Source organism: Chiloscyllium plagiosum, unplaced genomic scaffold (genome assembly GCF_037043375.1).
Source record: "Chiloscyllium plagiosum isolate Xiang-an unplaced genomic scaffold, Cpla_swu_hap1 HiC_scaffold_4, whole genome shotgun sequence".
Lineage (NCBI taxonomy): Eukaryota > Metazoa > Chordata > Chondrichthyes > Orectolobiformes > Hemiscylliidae > Chiloscyllium > Chiloscyllium plagiosum.
Genome location: NW_028270142.1, coordinates 108,453,265 through 108,475,765, shown reverse-complemented (window position 1 = coordinate 108,475,765; position 22,501 = coordinate 108,453,265). Strand labels below are relative to the sequence as shown.

At 41.0% G+C, this 22,501-nt stretch overlaps 1 protein-coding gene across 2 annotated transcripts in view; it reads left to right on the top strand.

Moving 5' to 3' along the window:
• The window catches only part of LOC122548964 (SWI/SNF related BAF chromatin remodeling complex subunit C1a), a 223,669-nt gene extending 209,598 nt beyond the window's left edge, over positions 1-14,071 (top strand). For both annotated transcript variants that reach the window (XM_043688000.2, XM_043687999.2), the window contains exons 27-28: positions 7,446-7,625; positions 10,907-14,071. In XM_043688000.2, coding sequence (XP_043543935.1) covers positions 7,446-7,625; positions 10,907-10,980 — 254 coding nt within the window. In that variant the 3' untranslated portion in view covers positions 10,981-14,071. The remainder of the gene's footprint in view (positions 1-7,445; positions 7,626-10,906) is intronic.
• Positions 14,072-22,501: the final 8,430 nt, after the last annotated feature.

The following is a 22,501-nucleotide window of genomic DNA, read 5'->3' as shown; positions in this document are numbered from 1 at the left end:
CAAAAGCTGATTGGGGCCAGATGTTCGCAGGTAAAGGGACAGCTGGAAAATGGGAAGCCTTCAGAAATGAGATAACGAGCGTCTAGAGAAAGTATGTTCCTGTTCGGGTGAAAGGCAAAGCTGGTACATGTAGAGAATGCTGGATTTCAAGAGAAATTGAGATTTTGTTCAAGAAAATGAAGGAAGCATATGCCATGTATATTCAGGAGAGATTGAGAGAATCATTAGCAGAGGACAAAGGCAGTAGAAGTATACTTAAGAGGGAAATCAGGAGGGCAAAAAGGGGACATGAGATAGCTTTGGCAAATAGGGTTAAGGAGAATCCAAAGGGTCTTTACAAATACATGAAGGACAAAAGGGTGATTGGGGAGCAAATAGGCCCCTCAAAGATTAGCAAGGCAGCCTATGTGTGGAGCCGCAGGAGTTGGGGGAAATACTAAACAAGTATTTTGCATCAGTGTTTACTGTGGACAAGGACATGGAAGATATGGACTGTGGGGAAGTAGATGGTGACATTTTGAAAAATGTCCATATTACAGAGGAGGTGGTGCTGAATGTCTTGAAACACATAAAAGTGGATAAATCCCCAGGACCTGATCAGGTGTACCCTCGAACTCTGTGGGAAACTAATGAAGTGATTGCTGGGTCCCTTGTTGTGATATTTGTATCATCGATAGTCGCAGGTAGGGTGCCAGAAGACTGGAAGTTGGCTAATGTGGTACCACTACTTGAGAAAGGTGGTAAGGACAAGCCAGGGAACTATCGACTGATGAGCCTGATGTCGTTGGTGAGCAAGTTGTTGGAGGGAATCCTGAAGGACCGGATTTACATGTATTTGGAAAGGCAAGGACTGAATAGGAATAGTCAACATGACTGTGTGTGTGGAAAATCATGCCTCACAAACTTGATTGAGTTTTTTGAAGAAGTAACAAAGGGGATTGATGAGGGCAGAGCGGTGGATGTGATCTATATAGAATTCAGTAAGGCATTTGACAAGCTTCCCTCTTGGAGACTTATGGAATACAGGGAGAACTAGCCATTTGGATACAGAACTGGCTCAAAGATAGGTGGTGGTGGAGGATTGCTTTTCAGACTAGAGGCCTGTGACTAGTGGAGTGCCACAAGAATCCGTGCTGGGTCCACTACTTTTCGTCACTTATATTAATGATTTAGATGTGAACATCGGCGGTATCGTTGGTAAGTTTGCAGATGACACCAAAATTGGAGGTGTAGTAGACAGTGAATAAGGTTACCTCCGATTACAACAGGATCTTGATCCGATGGGCCAATGGGCTGAGGAGTGGTAGATGGAGTTTAATTTAGATAAATGAGAGGTGCTGCATTTTGGGAAAGCAGATCTTTGCAGGACTTATACACTTAATGGTAAGGTCCGAGGGAGTGTTGCTGAACAAAGATACCTTGGAGTGCAGATTCATTGCTTCTTGAAGGTGGAGTCGCAGGTACATAGGATAGTGAAGAAGGCGTTTGGTATGCTTTCCTTTATTGGTCAGAGTATTGAGTATAGAAACTGGGAGGTCATGTTAGAACATAGAACATTACAGTGCAGTACAGGCCCTTCGGCCCTCAATGTTGCGCCGACCTGTCATACCAATCTGAAGCCCATCTAACCTACACTATTCCATGTACGTCCATATGCTTGTCCAATGACGACTTCAATGTACTTAAAGTTGGCAAATCTACTACCGTTGCAGGCAAAGTATTCCATACCCTTTCTTTACTGAGTAAAGAAACTATCTCTGACATCTGTCCTATATCTATTGTCCCCTTAATTTAAAGCTACGCCCCCTCGTGCTCGCTGTCACCATACTTGGAAAAAGGCCCTCCCTGTCCACCCTATCTAACCCTCTGATTATCTTAAATGTCTCTATTAAGTCACCTCTCAACCTTCTCTCTAACGAAAACAGCCTCTGCCTTTCCTCGTAAGACCTTCCCTCCATACCAGGCAACATCCTAATAAATCTCCTCTGCACCTTTCCAAAGCTTCCACATCCTTCTTGTAATGCGGTGACCAGAACTGTACACAATTCTCCAAGTGCGGCTGCACCAGAGTTTTGTACAGCTGTAGCATAACCTCATGGTTCCGGAACTCTATCCCTCTATTAATAAAAGCTAAAACGCTGTATGCCGCCTTAATAACCCTGTCAACCTGGGTGGCAACTTTCAAGGATCTGTGTGCCTGGACACCGAGATCTCCCTGCTCATCTACACTACCAAGAATCTTACCATTAGCCCAGTACTTTGCATTCCGGTTACTTCGACCAAAGTGAATCACCTCTCACTTGTGCGCATTAAACTCCATTTGCCACCTTTCAACCCAGCTCTGCAGCTTATCTATGTGGCTGTACAGGACATTGGTTAGACATTTTTTGAAATATTGTGTGCAATTCTGGTCTCCTTCCTATTGGAAAGATGTTGTGAAAGTTGAAAGGGTTCAGAAAAGATTTAGAAGGATGTTGCCAGGTTTGGAGGTTTTGAGCTATAGGCTAGGCCTGTTTTCCCTGCAGTGTCTGAGGCTGAGGGGTGATCCTTATAGAGATTTATAAAATCTTGAGGGACGTTGTTAGAGTGAATAAACAAGGTCGTTTCCCCAGGGTGGGCGAGTCCACACTAGAGGGCATAGGTTTTGGGTGAGAGGGGAAAGATATAAAAGGGACCTAAGGGGCAACTTTTTCACGCAGAGAGTGGTGCGTGCATGGAATGAGCTGCCAGAGGGAAGTGCTGGAGGCTGGTACAATTGCAGCATTTGAAAGGCATTTGGATGGGTATATGAATAGGAAGGATTTAAAGGAACATGGGCCAAGTTCTAGCAAATTGGGACTATGTTAGCTTAGGATATCTGGTCAGCATGGACGAGTTGGACAGAAGCGTCTGTTTCTGTGCTGTACGTCTCCATGACTCTTGCTTAATCCTTCCTACCTCTGTATTCGTAACAGAGTAAAGTTAAAGCTTTCGAAAACCTTCAAAATTGACTGTTATGTTCAATAAACAGACTTTTTTGAATAACCAATCCCAAATATTCTGAATTATCAATTCTGTACAACAGGGTTTGTGGCTTAAGTAAATGACTTCACCACTTATTCGTAATACCATTTATTAAAAGCCCAGTGACATTATCAGAGCAAAATTAAACAACAAAGATATCTAATTGATGTCAATTATTTAAACTTTGTTTTCAGCTCCATTTAAAAACAATGAAAACCAGCAAACACCATTTAGGGATAAAGTTTTTAAAAAACAAAACTGGCCAGAGTACTTCAGCAATTCTCAATGCATTGTTTCACAGGCAGGGATGATGGTTTCTTGGTTGATTTTTTTTTTAAAGACGTCGCTCAGGGTTATCTTTTCAGTTCAGTCGAAGGAAGTTCCAACAATACTTGTACCTTAGTTTCTATTCTCTGAACTTCCATTGCGAGGTTCAGCTGGAAGCGTTCAAATCCACATGCTGCAGCATCAACAGCTAAACTCATTCTGAGAAGTATAATCCAAACACCAGTTCAAACTTTGGCCTCTTCCTCTGTTTGACCATCATGTTCTTTCCCAGACTTATTGGCACCTTTTCCCAGGTTGTGACCTCCTCCTCAATGGCCAGAAATCTGTTATCTGGTTAAACATACTGCTTTATCCCCGTCTCTAAGAGTCTGGAATCTTTTCATCAAGCGTCAACTTGCAATTAACATCCAGGTCTGGAAGTTAAACGCAAGCTGCTACCCACAATCCAAAGATACTCTTCAGCTCATCGTTAACAACTCCAAACTATAATGGATAAAAGAGTAACAAAAATGAAACATCAGTGCGGGTTCTAACTTTAAGCTTTGTTTCACTTCCTATATTTAAACAAGAACAAATTACTCTGAGAGATGATGCAGAAACAGACATAAATTTTCCTATAATTAAACAATGTAACAGCAATGAGTTGCAATATGAAATCTAATATATAGGGTGAGGTTGAATAGTTTGGGGCTATTTTTCCTGGAGTGCCTGAAATTGAGAGGTCACCTTATAGAAGTTGATAAAATCATAAAAGGCATGGATAGGGTAAATAGCCAAAGTCTTTTCCCCAAGGTAGGGGAATCCAAAACTTGAAAGGACCTTAAGGGGCAATTTTTTCACACAGAGGATGGTGCATGAGTGGAATGACCTGCCGGAGGAAATGGTTGGGGGTTTGTAGAATTACAGCATTTTAACAGGCATCTGGATGAGTACGTGATTCGAAGAGTTTAGGAGGATGTGGGTGAAATGCTGGCAAATGGGACAAGATTAATTTAGGATATCTGGTCGACATAGAGGAGTTGGACCGAAGGGTCCATTTCCATGCTGTGCAGCTCTATGACTATTGATTTGCATACTTTTATATGAATAATATAATGGGCACGCAGAAGTGAGTAGAGTGCAGAAAAGTAATTGGTGACTGAATGAACACCGCAAATGAGTTCCATCAATATCATGATGTTGTCACCCTGGAATCGTTATCTTTCCCATTCATTCAAACCAGGTCACATCCTTTAATTTTATTTGCCGGTGATTAGGGATTGGGTTGAGGTACATTCCTGATTTCTGTAGATTCTGGTTACAATTGAGTGAACTCGATAGCACTGTCCTCTCATGTTCCTAGACGATGAGAGTTTTTAGCTCCTTGAGAATGTTACGACTTCAGGTGAAATCATGGTTTGTCAATGGTTTAACTCCATTAGCTTGGTTTCTGTGAGAGTTTTGGGACTCGTCATTGTGATGAACTGGACTGTGAGCCCATACTTGCCAGCAGTTCTCCTCCCAGATGTGACCTTCTAGTTAGCTTCTCCACGTTCTGTTCTATCGTGGAAGTGGTTAAGCCTCTGTATTTTTACCCATTTAGAGGTTTGTTCGTTCTTTTCCTTCTTTCTGTTTATCTGTGTGTGTCGCTGTAGCAAGAGTGGTTGGGAAAAATAAATTGGAAATCTTGTGAAGGGGATAGTGTAATTGTAGTACATTTTTAATGATCAGTAGTGAATGCAAATACTTCTCTGCTGCATAAACTCAGTGGAGTTCGGAAACTTCAAGTGCTGCAGATAGCAAAATTCTACAGCTGTGTCTGAGATCTTGGGCTTTTTTGATGCAGACCTGTGCTGTCCTCTGATGTTTCAGGCAACTATGGCCAAGACTCAGATAATAAAATGAATTAATGAATTATGGAGGTGCTTCCACTTCACTATTACATTTTGTTCCATTAGCTGAGTTCTATTATACAAAAGGTGCTAGTTTATTTAAAAAGATCATGACAGTGTGATCAGGCAAAGCTTACATCGCTTTGTTAAAAGGAAAATTGTGTTTGATCCCTTATTGAAGAAATAATGTTAATGGTCGATTTGAGAGAAACTGATAGAAGTGGTCTAATTTATTCTTAAAAGGCATTTGATAAGGTATGCCATCAAAGGTGGCTACATGTGCTCACATCTTGTGGTGTTGGGACTAACATATTGATGTAGATAAAGGATTGGTTAGCTAACAGGAAGCAGAGTATTTTATTTATTCGTGGGATATGGGTATTGCTCACTTTCTATCACCACATGTCCTTGAAAAAGTGATGGCGGCTGCCACCTTCACAACTGCTACACCCACAGTACTGAGGGAAGGAGTTTCTGGATTCTGTCCCAGTGATGCATTCTGTTACATAATATATCAAACAAAGTATTGTTATTTCTGTAAGTATGGATGTATTTGTAATTACAAAATGTAGCAGAAGCATTCCCCTCTTTTTAGATATAACCATAATAAATAAAAGGTCATATCCTGAATTGCTAACTCTTTCTCTCTCCATTAATGCTGCCAGATCCTGTTGACTGTTTTCAGAATTCTGTGTTTCTATTTTATAATTTTGTGTTTTCCAGCATACTTCGTAGCATTTTACTTTTGTAATAGGTGCAGTCATTGTAAAACAATTAGAAATAATTATTGTTTAGAGCTTCCTCCCTTTTCCATTTGAGACCAGTGGTGGTCTTTTAATGGTACTGTTTAGCAAATGCGTTCTGCTCCAAATCATGAATGAGGCTTTCCTTGGTTATGTAGATAAAACCACTGAAGAATTCAAGCAGTACTGGAAGTGCGTTCTCAGTTTTCTACCTGAGATTCTTCAATAATTGTGGGGTTAAGTGGATTTGGTAGTGAAGTCTGCTGACGAGTTAACCTCGATGTACCTGTCTTAATGAATGAAGTGAGAAGCTTGCTCACTTGCAGTGATTTAAGGAGATGATGACTTGATGTCACTGTGATGTCATGTCACTGGACTGGTAATCCACTGGCCCAGACTAATACGCATCAGGACATGAGTTCTTATCCACTACAACAACTGGTGAAATTTAAATTCACATGATAAATTTAGAATATAAAGTTGGGTCTCTGGCATTAAGTTATCATTTTTTTTCTAAAAATCCATGTGGTTTGCCCCCTTGGACCACCCCTCATTCCTGATGAAGAGCTCATGCTTGAAACATCGACTGTCCTGTTCCCTGAATGCTGCCTGACAGGCTGTGCTTTTGCACCACAACACTTTTTTTTGACTGTGATATCCAACATCTGCAGTCCTCACTTTCTCCTAATGGCCTTTGAAGCAAAGGAAATCTGTCTTGTTTCAACCTGCTACCTGGAAAGGCCATGCAGGCCATTCAATTCAAGGGAAATTAGGGATGGCTATCGTAACTTTGTCAGTAATGTTCACATCGCATGAAATAATTTACTTTGGAGTCCGCAACTCACAGGAGCTTAGTGGTTACTTTCACTGTCAAGGCCCAAGATCAGTTCCAGCCCTGGGTGGAGTTTGCACGTTCTCTCCATGCCAGCATAAGTTTCCTCCTACAGTCCAAAGATGTGGAGGTTAGGTGGATTAGCCAAGCAAAATTACCCATGGTGACCAGGGATGTGCTCAGAGGTGGAATAGCCATAGCAGCCATACATGGTGGGGTGGTTGGCTTGGGTGGGATGCTATTCAGAGAGTTGGTGTGGACTCAATTAGTCAAAACGGCCTCCTTCCATACTGTGGGGATTCTATGATTCTATATCCAATTTGTTATCATAAATGCCATTGAATCTACAGTAATATTGTGGAAGGGCAGATTAACAGTTTCTTCTCAGCCAAATTGTGAAGACAATGTGGAAGGAGCTTTGTTCTGAAATCAGTTTGTGCTTTTTCTTCTCTGGTTGAAAACAACATGAAGGCTGAATTACATGTACGATTAGCAATAACATAAAAAGTATTTGTAGGTATTGGATCATGCAAGTGAAGCATTAATTTAGTTGATGCCCAACTTGAGTTCATAATTATAAATTTTATATGTTAATATACTTACATTGAACTTAGTATGCTAAGCTGGTTGTATACTTTTGATAATTAGTGATTTAATAAATCTTCAGTCTCACTAGTTAATTGTTCTGTTTTGATTTTGTTCTAATAGGTCAGATGTCAGGAGCTGGGACAATGATGACTGGGCAGACCATGGCAGGCCGTATGATACCGAACCTTCCTCCAAATATTCCATCAGGAGCACCTCCCCATCCGACACCAACCATTGTATCAGCAGCAGCACATGGTAACATGCTGGGCCCACGACCAGCAGCTGCCACCAATGGCATGTGTAAGTTTTTTTTCTTTCTCAACACTATAGCCTTCACTTTTCTGTGCAATGAACTGTGTGTTTCATTTACAAATGATCATTTCAAGAAATTTAAACAAAATAAACATCCAAGCGATGAATAACCAGGTTGTCTGCGTTTGGCATTTGAGGGAGATATGTTGGCCAGTGGATTGAGAAGACCCTTTCCAAGAAGGGCGGATATGGCAGTGTTGTGCTGTTATTGCACTGTAATCCAGAGACCAAAGCTGCTATTTTAGGAACGTGAGTTTGTGTCCTACCATGGCAGATGGTGAAATTAGAATTAAACAAGTAAATCTGGAATTAAAATTATCTAATGGTGAACACAAAGCATTGTCCGTTGTTGTTAAAACCCATTGGGTTTGTTAATGTTCTTTAGGTAAGGAAAATCTGCCATCCTCCTCTGGCCTCATCTGTGTCTGACTGGATATGCTTGGCAACCTAGTTGATCTCAACTGCCTGAGAGACAAGGAAACTGCAGATGCTAAAATCCAAAGTAGACAAGCAGGAGGGTGGAAAAACACTGTAAGCCAGGCAGAATCAGGAGATGGAGAAGTTGATGTGTTAGATTTAACTCTTCTGGGATGGGGATAGGGGAGCTGTAGATAAGGTGGGGGGGCGGGGGGGTGTTATGGGTCGGGAGAGGAGCAAAGTGGTGAGGTCACGAATACAGGTGGTGGGTACGACCTGGATGGTCCATGGGAGGGATGAATTCGGTTGGTAGCTGGAAGGAAGTGTAGGTAGAAGAAATGGAAGGCAGGAGGTGGGGCTGGAAAGGGAGTCGGGGGATGGGTTGAAAGTTATTTGAAATTTGAGAACTCGGCGTTGAGTTCTCCAGGTTCTCCATGGGGAAGATACGGTGGAAGTCCTCCAATTTGCAGTCTGATTCACTGGTAATGGAGGAGGCCTGGGAATGGATAGGTAAGAGAGTGAGTCGGAAGGGAAATTGAAATGGGTGGCGACTGAGAGGTCACACTGGCCCTTACAGCCTGGCTGATTTGCTTCGCAAGTTTTCGCAAACTAGTTCCCCAAGTTTACATTTGGTCTCACCAATGTGGAGAAGACCACATCGAGAGCACCGGATGCATTAAACTAGTTTGGAGGAGAGGCAAGTGAACCTCTGCTTCACCTGAAAGGACTCTTTGGGGCCCTGGATGGACCACCTTCTCCAACCTAATTTACTGCATCCGGTACTCCTGATGTGGTCTTCTCCATGTTGGTGAGACCAAATGTAAACTTGGGGAACTAGGTTGGAGGAGAGGCAGGTGAACCTCTGTTTCACCTTAAAGGACTCTTTGGGGCCCTGGCTGGACCCTCTCCTTCAACATAGTTTGCTGCATTCGGTGCTCCTGATGTTCTCTGCATGGGTGAGACCAAACATGAATTTAGGGAATGTTTCACCTGAGGATCTCAGCCGGGCCTGTAAAGACAAACCTGACCTCTGAGTCACTGCCTATTTTAATTTCCCTTCCCAGTCCTCCTCCTCCTCCAACATGATCATCCTCTGCCTCCTCCTTTGCCACAGTGAATCAGGCCGCAAATCGGAGGAACAATGTCTTATCTTTCTCCAGGGCAGCCAAAACCCCAGAGAATCCAACATTGAGTTCTCTAATTTCAACTAACTTTACCGCCCTGCTTCCTCCCTTCCATTCCACCTACTGACCCTTCCTTCCAGCCACCAACCGGATTCATCCCTCCCATCAACCATCCAGGTTGTACCCACCAGCTCAGCCTATCACCAGTCTACTTTTACCACCCAGGAAATGAAACCGGATTTAATGAAGAGTGGATGTTGGCATATTAGGAGCAGCACCAGATTCATCTAAAATTCTGGTGCAACGACAAAACAGGATTCCTTCCATGATTAGTAGCATGCAATATCGCTACATGATCCCGCAACCAACAAATCAAAAGGAAGCTCCACAGACCTACTCTATCGAGTTGAGTGGTGGTGAACTATCATACAATAATGGGAGAGGAAGCCCCACAAATTCTCAATGCTGGGAAGCCCAGCAGATCAGAACAACCAAAGAACCTGTTAACATCTTTAGCCGAAGTTCTGAGTGGACTAATCATCTCTGTCTCTTCCTGAAGACCCCAATGTCACAGATGCCAGCCTTCATCCAATTCAGATTCCTCCGTGTGATATCAAGGAAAGGCTGAAGGAATAATACGGCAAAAGCTGTGGATCTTGACAATGTTTTACAGTAGTACTGAAGGCGAGTGCTTGAAAAGTAACTATTCCAAAGCAGTTGGAACACTGGAATGAGCCCCATAATAAATATCCTGGGGTTAGCACTGAAGTGGACCAGCCGCATAAATACTGTGGCAACAAAAGCAGCCCAAAGATTAGAAATTCTGTAGCAAGTAACTCCTCACTTGACTCTCAAAATCTACCCACCAGTTACATGCCTTAAGTCAGAGGTACAATGAGAGGAGGACTCTACACATGGCTGAATGAGCATAGTTCCATCAGCACTCTGGAAGCTTTGTACCATTCAAGACAAAGCTGCTACTTGATTAACACCCCACCTAACACATTCACTCTCTCCATCACTAACTCATTGGTAGTAGTGTGCGCAATCTGGAAAATATAATGCAACCAGTCACCATGGCTGTATTGATAACACCTTCTAAAACCATGACCTGAAAAGGTAATGGCAGTAGATATATTGCACATATCTCCGCTCTTTCGCTGTTGCTTTGTTAAAGTATTGGAAATCCCTCCCTAACAGCATTATCAGTGAACCTACAGCACATGAACTACCGTAGTTCAAGAAGGCAATTCAGCAGCAAATTGTAAAGGCAGTCAGGGATGGACAGTAAATGCTAGCCTAATTAAGACACCCACATCCTGTGAATAAATCAAAAAAAGGCAGATGGAAATTTAACTAGGCAACCCATGTTTCCTGGTTTTCGAGCATCGGTTTGACTTCTTTAGTCGTACCCTGTTCTTTTTTATTTTTGTGTTCTGTTGATCAAGAGTTGAACATTTAAGTGGTTTTAAAGGAGTATTATAAGTTATAAACCTTCTCATGAGATGTTAAACTGATGTTTCCATTGTCAGTGCAGTTCGTGGGGTTGGTACCATGGAAGGGTGCTGGAAAAGCACAGCAGGTCAGGCAGCATCCGAGGAGCAGGCGAATCGACTTTTCAGGCATAAGCCCCTTCACCATGGAAGGAGGCAAATTGCCTTTTGTTTAGAGAGTAATCATTGACATTTTTGTCTGTTAAAGCTAATCAATCTTGCCTTTTTTTTTCAGATTCGGGCCCAGCTGTACAGCCAGATGGTGTAGTGGTGCCCACAACAACAGCACAAGCATCTGCAGTACCATAACCAGTGTGAATGGATTATTCGCACATGATACTGTCAGTAGGAGACTTAAACAGTGAAACCAAGAAACCATCTCCTACTCGTCTCTGTCCAGCTACCTCCCTTTTTGAAGACACTGAATTCAAATGCTTGCCTTCCCATTTTACTTTTGCTCCCTACTTTTTATTGCAGTAAAAATTTCTTTTTGGAAAAGAAAATCTTTGGCAAAAAAAATAAAATACATTGTAGTTACTTTTTCCAGAAACAAAGTCAGGTTACTTGTCTACCTCCCTGTCTGTGTGGATTTCATACAACTGGTTTATTCTACCCTACCTCCTTGTGGCTTTTGTATTAGACTTGTTTGTCACTGCAGTTCATTCATGATTAGAAATGGTGTACCTTTTATTAGGCAGTCTTGTAAATCTGCTTTAGTAGCAGAACTTTCAGCTGGTAAGCATATATATGTATCAATTATTGACCAAAGGCAGCATTGTTGGAAGAAAATCTTTCTGCCTGTCAATGTTAGTCAGGTTTAATCAAATAATTTAGTTTCTTGTAGGAAGATTCTCTTCATTCCTCCCTCTCTCAAGCTTGAAAGCATTAACTGGTCCTCAGGTACTCTACACAATGGATCATGCTTTATATAATTCTTAAAATCAAAGATAAATCTACTTCAGTCTAACTTGCAAAAATAATTGGCCAAGCCAAAATGCATTCCTTTCCTTTGCTGAATTTTGGATTGTAACAGAGCTGTGGTTTACAGACAAAGCACACAATACATTGATTTCAGATTGCACAGAACTGTGATGTTTGGAGTACTCGCTTTCAGCTCTGGGCTGCAGTTATCCTTTAGCAGTAAGGTGTTTGAAGGTCGCTGCTACAGAATTGCCATACAAGAGCTAATTGTGATTAACTCACTTTAAAAAGAAAAGTACCTGTTTCATGCAAATCCCAGAGAATTCTGATTCACTGACATGGAGTACCAGATTTGGGAGGGCCCACAGCGAGAAAAGTGGAATAGTCCAGATGGGTGTCACTTGTATTTCAGTGATTTGAATTTGTTAGTTTACTGTTACATTATGTCACATTGCAGAGGTCTCTAAACTATGCTTGAGGGCCAGGCAACTCCAACCTATCTGAACTGCGGTCACCAAATTGATAGTTGCTTGGACGTGGTGATTGGGACCAGCTTTTTTAAATGATAGCCTCAATGAGACAAAAATCTTGTATCCTTCTGATAAATATGCACTAATTAGCCAGTACATGAGCTGAGACAGATATCGAGGAAAGAATGGTGATTCGAGGTGCAGGTTCAATTGCTACAGGGAGTGCAGAAATATAAATATAAGTCGTTCTGCTGTAATGTGTGTTTTGTTAATGCAAATTTACTGTAACGCAATTGACAGATTGGGGACACTTTCTAAAGTGTGAACTTTTAAAACATGTTGGCTACAACATAATTACATTGCCAACACTTTAAGTGCTGTTTCTAAAGTGCAATTTTTCTATAATGTGAGGTTGCACAAGAACACAGCCATTACGTTATGGAAAATCTCTGTTTTTGATTGAGAATAGCATTGAATAATATTTAATTGGTCAATATGCTATGAATTTCAATAGAACATGATAGATGTCCAACTCAGCAACTGTGAATGGAAAAAGAGTTAATGATTTAGCTCTGTAACCTTGCATCAGAACAAAGAAGTGGTTCCAGCATTTCTCTGTTTGGGTTCAGATTTCCCTCGTCTGCAATGTTTTGTTTTCCTACAGTGTATTCTTAGTTAGTCAGCAAGTAAAATTATGCTTCGCAGAGGTCTAATGAAACCACTGAGAGATCTCTATGTAACTCAGGATATTTATAACATGCTATTAGTTCATATACAAATGTTCAAGCACTAGATTGGAAAAGCTAACTTAAGCCTCAGAAATTCTTGCTCCTGTTTTTCCTCCTTATTCCTGAATGGCTTTGGTCGCAGTTGTTGCTTCAGCAAATATCAGAATTACCAGTAAAAAAATCATTTCTCTTTCTTAGGCATTTGGTATTTTCTCTTTACCTTGTGGGCAGCGTACTATCTTTTGGTATATAGAGGACAGTTAGCTAGAGTGGATCATTTGTTTTTGCTTCGAGAGTTCATGTGGAAGGAGACTGTGGACTCAATCCCCGTACTGATTTGGACTTCAACCACACTTTTCCAAATCAGCAATGCGATGATACCTTTTGAGGGAAGGGCCATTTCATTTTTAATTGAAAATTACCTTTTTAACATTTGCTGTTAGACTTGCAATGTTATTTAAATTGGAAGAGCAGCCATGTCTCTGCAGTCATTCTAATTCATCTGATGATGACTGAAGTATAAAGATATGTCTGAAAGTGACATCTGTGTTGACACATGTGGCCACTGCATGTCTTCGAGCTTTTTTATGTTCTTTTCCTTCTTCCTCTTACTTTAAAAAACATTTTTGTAATTACATAATTTTGCATCAATTATTATATTAATAATGTTATATTTTACATAAGTTGGTTATTTTTAGTTGCAAGAGTATGTGGTTTGTGTATATAAAGGTGCAACGTAAAATCTGCTAAGATTTGTTTTTGCTATGGTACTGGATAATAGTGGCTTTGGAAACAATTTTATTCTTTTGATTCTCTTTCTCAGCCCTGCCCAAGGCTCCTTTCACTGACAGGGTGACAGTCTGTCTGGGCTGCGGCTGTTGGACAAATACAGTTGGGAGTCCAACATTTTTTGTTTGACATATGTCTGCATGTGTGCCTGAATCTGCTTCCTACTGATCCATAATACCATTTTAATGATTCTTTCGAACATTTCTACTAATCTTTCCTCTCCTTTAAATCACCCTTTTCATTCCCCCTCCCAATGTTTTGTGGCTTGGTCGGGTACTGCTTGGGGTCCACTGTAATAACTGTAAAAATTAAACCAAAAAACTCTCTGTGACTTGAAGTCAGAATTTTTATGTATATCTGGGTTATTTCCTTTCAAATTTGAAATGCATTGATAAGAGGGATACAGACACTTGGAAAACGAACCATCGATGCCTTTGTACTTGTGATCAAGTGCTAAACTTGAAAATTAAAAAGCAATAGCTGGTTAAGGTAGTTCATGTCCTCTTGATATTTATTAAATTCATTGTTATTTGGATTTCAGTCATTTTCATGGGTGTAGTTTTTGTTTAAATTCTGACTGAAATTCGTCCATCAGAACAGTTGATCATTTCTGTTCTGATCTTAATATATCTTTTATTGAGCATTTTGTTGTGTTACTTTTGAAGTTTTAATAATTTGACCTTTTTACAAGTTTGGAACATTCCTGACTAAACTTCATTTGTTTGTCTGCTCCAGTTTCAATAGCTACAGTTATCTGCTCTCGATGTAATAGATCTGTATTTGTAATAGAGCGAAGTATAATTGGTTAAATCATTGCTTGGTAATACCAAATATTGTTTGAAAAATCAAAGACATGAAGCAGAATTTTTTGTCTTTTGTGTCAGTTCTGTTTATTGCAAGAAACCAAACTTGGAGAACATCACACAGTATGAGATGATGCTGATTGGTTGCACCATAATTTCAGTGATACAGTGGGAATAATGTGAGACTTGGTGCACCTCAAGAAAAAATCTCAGGCAAGGTAGTAAGACTTGGTTAGGGTGTTGCCATAGGGATTAGCAGTCTCTATGACATCTCCACTTGGAGGACATGTTTGCAATATTTGAATCTGCAGCTGTTTCAGAGAATTTGTTTATAAACATTAATTTCCATGCACTGCATGTTTAAGTAGAACGACTGTTTCCTCAATGTGTTAATAATGGAACAACAGTTGGCCGATTTTTCAACCATCTCTTGCATGCCTGTAATCAGTGGCCAGTACATACATTTCCGCGTGCTACACGATAAGTCTGTTGTCAACTTTGTGAATAAGGCCATTACCATTCATTTACCATGTAAGCCTAATGTGCAGAAAAGACATATCAAAACAATCCTGTGTGCTGATGGCCACCTTGATCAAATCCTGACTTGCAAGATCCCAGAATAACAGCATTATTACAGTGCAGAAGAGGTCAGTTGGCCCATCATGTGTTACTTAGTGCCAATCTCCTTCCTTTTCCCCAAAGCCTTGCACGTTATTGTTCCCCAAAAATGTGTTCAATGCTGCCTTTGTTGCCTGAATTGAATTTGCCTCCACCACGTTTTTATTTAGTGCATTCCATACCCTAACAACTCATAAAGGTTTTTGTTTCTCATGTCACCTTTGCTTCGTTTGTATGTCATTTTATAAAATCCCCCCTGACAAGTATTTTGCACAAACTCAGGATAGAGTCTATAGCTACCATTTCTGGTCCTGAATGGTTCCCAGACTAGAAGGGTAAATAATGTGCTTAAAAAACATTTTGAGCGACAGATGAAACCATCTGTCTGATGCTGCTATTTTTCTCTATTAGCAAGCTGCCATCAACCCGAAAGACATTTTGCCTACCACGGAAATGAGTAATGTGATGATTTTCAGTGCTAGTGTTATACTAGGCATGTAAGCCATATGTCCCATATCAACAACACATCCTTCAATCACTGGCAGTGTGTCAATCATAGTCAACCAGCCGTTGCTTGCAAACTTTAGATACTGTGTCCAATTGAGATGCACTCGGGCTATTGGACAAGTTTACTAATGAATTTGGGCTGTACTAAGAATTACACCAGAAATTAAAGATTATCAGGCTCAGTGTAATGTATTTGCTTGTGCTGTAAACTAAAGAGATCTTAACCCTGTTCTGCTCTTTGGCAAAATGAATTCTCTATACATTTTTATTCAGAAAAGGGTGATGGAGACTTCTAATTGCCATTGCATTCCTTGTGACCAATTGGAGTCTGACTGCCTGGCCTGAATAATTTCAGTTAACTAAAATTGACCGTTCCTGCTATATTTCATGCCAGTCATGGTTAAACTAATCAGCATCTTGTACTGTTATAAATTAATGTTCCCTTTCTTGGATTGGTTTCTTGTGTCAGTCCAGATGAATGCACGGAGAAAAGCTGCTTCTTTGTATTTCCTTTTATTGTTTTTTTGGTTCTGTCCTACAAAACAGTTACAGATGAATAATGCAGTAAGACCAATCTGAATATGGAATCTCTAAATGGGTTAAATTCTTTGCTTAGATGTTTATTTAGGATGGATCTCTGCCTATTAGTCTGCCAATCATGTTCATGTCAGGTGCTTTTCTTTTTGGACAGCTGTCTCTAAGGTCTGTACCACTTCAAGAAGGCAGCTCACCACATTCTTCAGGACCATTAAGGGTGGACCATAGCCAGTGATGCTAGCATCATGTGACTAAATATTTTAAAGAAATACTTTAAAAATATTTCCAACAGAGAACTTTGGCACATTTTTCCAAGAAAATCAGTACTGGCATGTGTTTTGCTAATTCAAGAAGTTCAAGTAAATTCTGCATGCTTCAGTCATCATTGGTACTGTGACTCAATATCTATTGAACTGGACTACCCATTCAGACTTAGTATCACAATTTGCTGAAAAACAAAGTGTTCATTTTGAGCCTCCAAGCTGTTGAACTGATTGTGAGCATAGTACCACTAGATGTGACTTGAGATGAGGGACCTTTGTGAGCTAAGAGCAGAACACTAAACTAAACTAAATGTCGGTCTGACTAATGTCATACAGTTACATCTGAGGACAAGAATGTGAAGTCATCTTCATTGTTAACATGCTGAGGTATTGCCATGTTTTAAATTGGATGGATTAACAAATATTGCAAGGGTATCTGATAAACTGGAAGTTAAAAAATTAAACACATTGTGTTGCCTTACAGCCTTACTTCCATGAAGAACTCCAACAGGAGATTTGAAAGCCACTTTGCCTAAAGCCTGGTAAACATGTAACTTTGCTTCATGGAGTGGTTGAAGCAAGTAATACAGATGCATTTGCGGGGTAGCTGGATAACATTTGAGGGAGAAGGAAACAGATGGCAATTGTGGTGACTAACAAGGGCAGCCAGCTGGACCTCAATGGATCAGTTCCCTGACTGGACCAGATTAATAGTCCCAGTCAGGCAGACCTGGCTGAAATAAAAGGGTAAATGTCATGGGTGTTGAGAACTTGGAATGCCTGAATCAGTGAAAGGCAGTACCGTTGTCAAAGGCTGTGCAATTATAAACAATAACTGATGGGATGCTGGCCTTTTGAAGTGTTATTTCAGTGGCAACGGAAGTGGGACATTGTAATTGTTATGTGGGTTTTGGACAGCAACACCGTTCTCCTAGACTTAAATGGAATAAGATAACTCAGACTGGTATCAAAGAGGGTGTCAGGAGAGTTCACACCCTGGAAACTCCATCTGTACCTGGTTTGGAACAGTTAAATTGCTGAGCTTCATCCAAATCAGAAACAATCACAATAAACCAATCTGATTAAATGGCCATCCAGTTCAAATAAGGTTGATACAGTGTGCTGCAACAATGATTGCAAAATCAGCTTTTATTAAAATTTGCTCGGTTAAATTTGTGCAAAACCTCAGCTCGGCTGAGAACCTTTACCAGGGAACCTTTGCAGATTTAGAGTACAACCTCTGTTCTGGTCTCTTATGAAAGGTACCTGGTTGAGTTACTAGTTATTGTAGTAGACTGCTCAGACCCAGTCTTGATGGGGTGAAACTGGTTGTGAAAGATTAGATTGACTCAACATTTTTCAATTAGAAAAAGGCTGCCTAATTAAATAACAGGTGGTTTTCTGGGAAGATCTCGGGCTATCAGAAGAGCCAAAGCAACTTGCATGTTGATCAGGCAACTATTCCACAAGGCCTGTCTCGTGCCATTTGCCTTATTGGCAAAAGTAGAAGCCTGATTCAGAAGACTGGAGATTGAAGATATCATCACGGTATGGGCAACACTAGTCAAACTAATTTTGAAGTACAGTGCATCAGTTCAACTTTGGGAATTTAAACAAAACTGTTTTGAGGTTGGATAAATACCCCATCCTTTGGATGGAGGATTTGTGTACAAAGCCTAACACAAGCTATGCTTATTTGCATTTGCAGTTGGACCAGGATTCTCAGACGTATGCTACAGTTAATACCCATAAGGGTATGTGCCAATATGAGACTACCATTTGGCACATCATCAGCCTCTTCAGTTTTTCAGGAGACGATAGAGAATATTTTGCAAGGTCTATCTCAGGTCGCCATTTATGTAGATGATGTCCTCTTAACAGGGAAAACTAATGGAAGCACTTGGAAAATTGAATATTGTTCTGAGGCATTTTTCTCTAAGACAGGTGAACACTTAAGAAGGAAAAAGTAGTAGTACGTTCCCCTTCCCCCCCAAACAAGTGACCGAAACATAGAAGATAGGAAAAGGCGGAGGTCATTCGGACCTGAGCACCTTCTCTATCATTCATCGCCAATGATGGCTAATTGTCCATGGCTTTCTCCCCATAACCTTTGGTCCCATTTTGCCCCAAGTGCTATATCTTGCTGCCTCTTAAATGCAATCAATGTTTTGGCATCAACTGCTTCCAGTGGTAATGAATTCCACAAGCTCACCATTCTTTTTGGGTCAAGAAATGCCTTCTCATCTCCATTCTAAATGGTCCAACCTGAATCCTCAGACTGTGACCTTTGGTTCTGGACACACCGTTCATTGGGAACATCCTCCTTGCATCAACCCTGTCTCGTCCTGTAGAATTTTGTAAGTCTCTGAGAGTTCCCCTCACTTGTCTGAACTCCAGTGAAAACAATCCTCACCTGGTCAATCCTCACACGTCAGTCCTGCCATCCCCGGAATCAGCTTGGTAAACCTTCTCTGCATTCCCTTGAGAGCAAGAGCATCCTTCCTCAGAAAAGGAGACCAAAACTGCACACACTATTCTAGGCATGGCCTTACCAAGGCCCTGTATAACTGCAACAACGTATCCCTGCTCCTCTACTTGCAACTTCTTGCAATGAAGGCCATCATACCATTTCCCTTCTTTACTGCTTGCTGCATCTGCATACCTATCTTCAGCGACGCGTGTCCAAGAACCCCCAAGCTCTGCTATACACTCCCCTCTGCCAATTTACAGCTGTTTAGGTCGTAATCTGCCACCTTGTTTTTGCTTCCAAAGTGAATAACCTCTCATTTGTCTAAATTGTACTGCATCTGCCATTGACTTATGAATTCACCTGACCTGTCCAGATTATGCTCAAGCATCTCTGCATCCTCATCACAGCTCACCCTCCAGATCTGTATCATCTGCAAATTTTGAGATGTTCCATTTTGTTCCCTCATCCAAATCATTACTGTATATTGTGAATAGTTGGGCTCCTAGCACTGATCCCTGTGCACCCCACTAGTTACTGCCTGCCAATTTGAAAAGAACCCATTAGTTCCTACTCTTTGTTTCCTCTCTGCTAACCAGTTTTCTATCCATCTCAATACACTTCCCCCATCCCATGTGCTTTAATCTTGCATATAATCTCTTATGTGGGAAGTTGTCAAACACTTTCTGAAAGTCCAAATATACCACATCGACTGGCTCCCCCTTGTCGATTCTAGTTACATCATCATAGAATTCCAACAGATTTGTCGAGCATGATTTCCCCTTCATAAATCCATGCCGACTCTGATTCTGCCACTGCTTTCTAAGTGCTCCTCTATGAAGTCCTTGATAATGCATTTGAGACTTTTCCACTACTGATATTAGGTTTACTGGTCTATAATTCCCTGGTTTCTCTCCACCTCCCTTTTTGAATATTGGAATAACGTCAGATGAACACCAATGTGTTCACTATTTCTAGAGCCACTTCAGTAAGTACTCTGGGATGGAGATTATCAGGCCCTGGGGATTTATGCCTTCAATCCCCTCCGTTTTCCCAGCACCAGAGATCGGCCCTAACTTTTGCTGATGAAATAACGATTGTCCTCTAATGTGTTAGCATACTGTGACCTTAAAAAAAAAGGTTTTGACATGTGATACCTCCCCTTATGGCTTACTGGAGAGGAAGCCTCACACTATACCAACCCACAGAAGAGCATCCTATCCAGACCCACCACCCTATCACTGCACCCCTATGTTTCCCTTGGCAAATCCACCTTGCCAAGACATCCCTTTACACTATGGCTATGCTACGTTCCCCAATCCATGTAACCTGTAGATTTTTAGACTTTGGAAGAAAGCCAGAGCACCTAGAGGAAACTTACCCATGCATAGGGAACATGTGCAAACTCCATACAGTCTTTCAAGGGTGGAATCAAACCCAGGCCCCTGGCACTGTGCTAACCACTGAGACACCATGCTGCCCTGGTAAAGCAGTGCTGCCCCAAGCTTTGGCCAGATTCCAGGATGGGCTCTAATAAAGTGCTTATTGTTACAAATTACAACACTGCCAGAATGCTGAGTACTGAATGCAGATGCATTGAATCACCTTCCATTAGCAGATTTGAGGAAGTTAAAATGCCACAGAGGGGTCAGTTCCATGCTTTGCTTCTCTTTCAGGACACATTGGGGACTCAAAGGTGAAATATTCCACTACTAAAGGACTTACTGCAGTATCAACAGAAAGCCTGTACTTTTATGATACAGACAGAACATCTCAGTAGGAGGGAGGCTGACTGTATCTTAGAAATGGAGCCACACATGTCGATTTCCCCCTGAAGCCCCAGACAGAGGTATTTGCCCTTTTGAGACAAGACTGATAGCCTTGACCACGACTGTTAAACTGCCTCTCATTCCCATTGTCTGTTTTCCCCTCCCTATTAGCATAGGCATGCGAATCCCCCATTTACAGCAGACAAAACCCTTCTGCCTTCATCTCTTCCCATCAATACCTAATCATGAAGAATACGATAATCAGTATCTGTAATCCATTCACACATTATCACAGGACATTGACATTCATTGGGCTTTGTAAATTCATAATTACCTACTTTAAACATTGTGATGACAATCGTTGATGTGACTGATAAACTTTTTGTTTAACTCCTATAAACTATACTGCCCCTGTATGTAGGGCAGAGATGTGAAGAAGTGTCATATGGGCAGGATGGAAGTCACAACCTCTCTGCCTCTGGAAGAAGGGAGTGAAAATCTATGAAGGGTGCTCCAAGTGCATGAGGTGAGCTCCTGATCATTACACACCTCCCCTGTCATATTCTGATTGGAGGCACCTGACCCAGTGTTTTAAAAAGTCCCAGGAGTTTCTCAAAGGAATTGGACCATCCTGTGTCCATGGACAAAGAGGGAGAGGGATGTAGTGATTATAACAAGGTCAGCCAGCTGGACCTCAAAGAATGAGTTTCCTGATTGGGGCTGATAATCTGATCCAATCAGGGAGACTTGGCTGAAGTAAAAGGATGAGTGTCTGGGATATTAAACCCCTGGAATGCCACACTCAGAGACAGTGCTATTGTCAAAGGCAATGTATTTGGAAATAAAAGGTGATTGGTGATGGCATGCTGGCCTCTGAAGAATTATTTCAATAGCAATGTTAAAAATCACACAACACCAGGTTATAGTCCAACAGGTTTAATTGGAAGCACACTAGCCTTTGGAGCGTCGCTCCTTCATCAGGTGGTAGTACCACCTGATGAAGGAGCGATGCTCCGAAAGCTAGTGTGCTTCCAATTAAACCTGTTGGACTATAACCTGGTGTTGTGTGATTTTTAACTTTGTACACCCCAGTCCAACACCGACATGTCCAAATCATGACTTCAATGGTAGATTTAAATGAGAAAAGATGGTTCCAGTAAAATATAATACAGGCATGCACTTTTTGAGCTGAAAGGCCTGTTTCTGTTCCATATATTCTATTACCGTTGGTTGAACACCAACAATCAGACTGGTGAGGTTTATAACCAAGAGTCCTTGACTGAAACAGGAAGAAGCTGCAAAACAGATAAGGATTGACTGCACAACATTAAGTGGTAGCAGTGAGTGAGTTGAAGGACCAAAGGAAACATAATTTGTAAAACTGAAAGTGTTATGAAAAGACGAGGAAAGGGTGTTCTGGGAGAAGAGGAGACGAACAGTGTGGTAACAGTGGTGCAGTAGCTAGTTTCTTTCGCAGGTATACATTAGCTTTATTAGCTTTTTTTTCTTCTTGCACCAAAAATGTGAGGTTGGAGTTAATTTGGTAGCATGCTGATAAGAAAGAGATTGACAGTGGGGCAAGTGGTTGAGATTTAGGTAAGGTGTGTGTGTGTGTATGTGTGGAATAGGAATCGCTTAGAAACATTCAAATGGATCTTTCTTTTCCAAATTCAAATAAAAATCAGTTGCTCATTTTAAATGACATTCTCCACTGTGATCCCTTTTATGTCATATTTCTCTATCTTGAAGCTAAAACTTCATGAAATATTTCTAGGCAGCATTGCAATAGCCAACCACCTTCAGCTGCTTCACCATAGGTCAGAAGCTGGGATATCTGCTGATTACACATAATATTCAACATTATTTGCAACTCCTCAGATATTGAAGCTATCCATATTCACATGCAGCAAGACTTGAGTAATATTTGGGTTTAAACTGATAAGTGGCAAGTAATATTC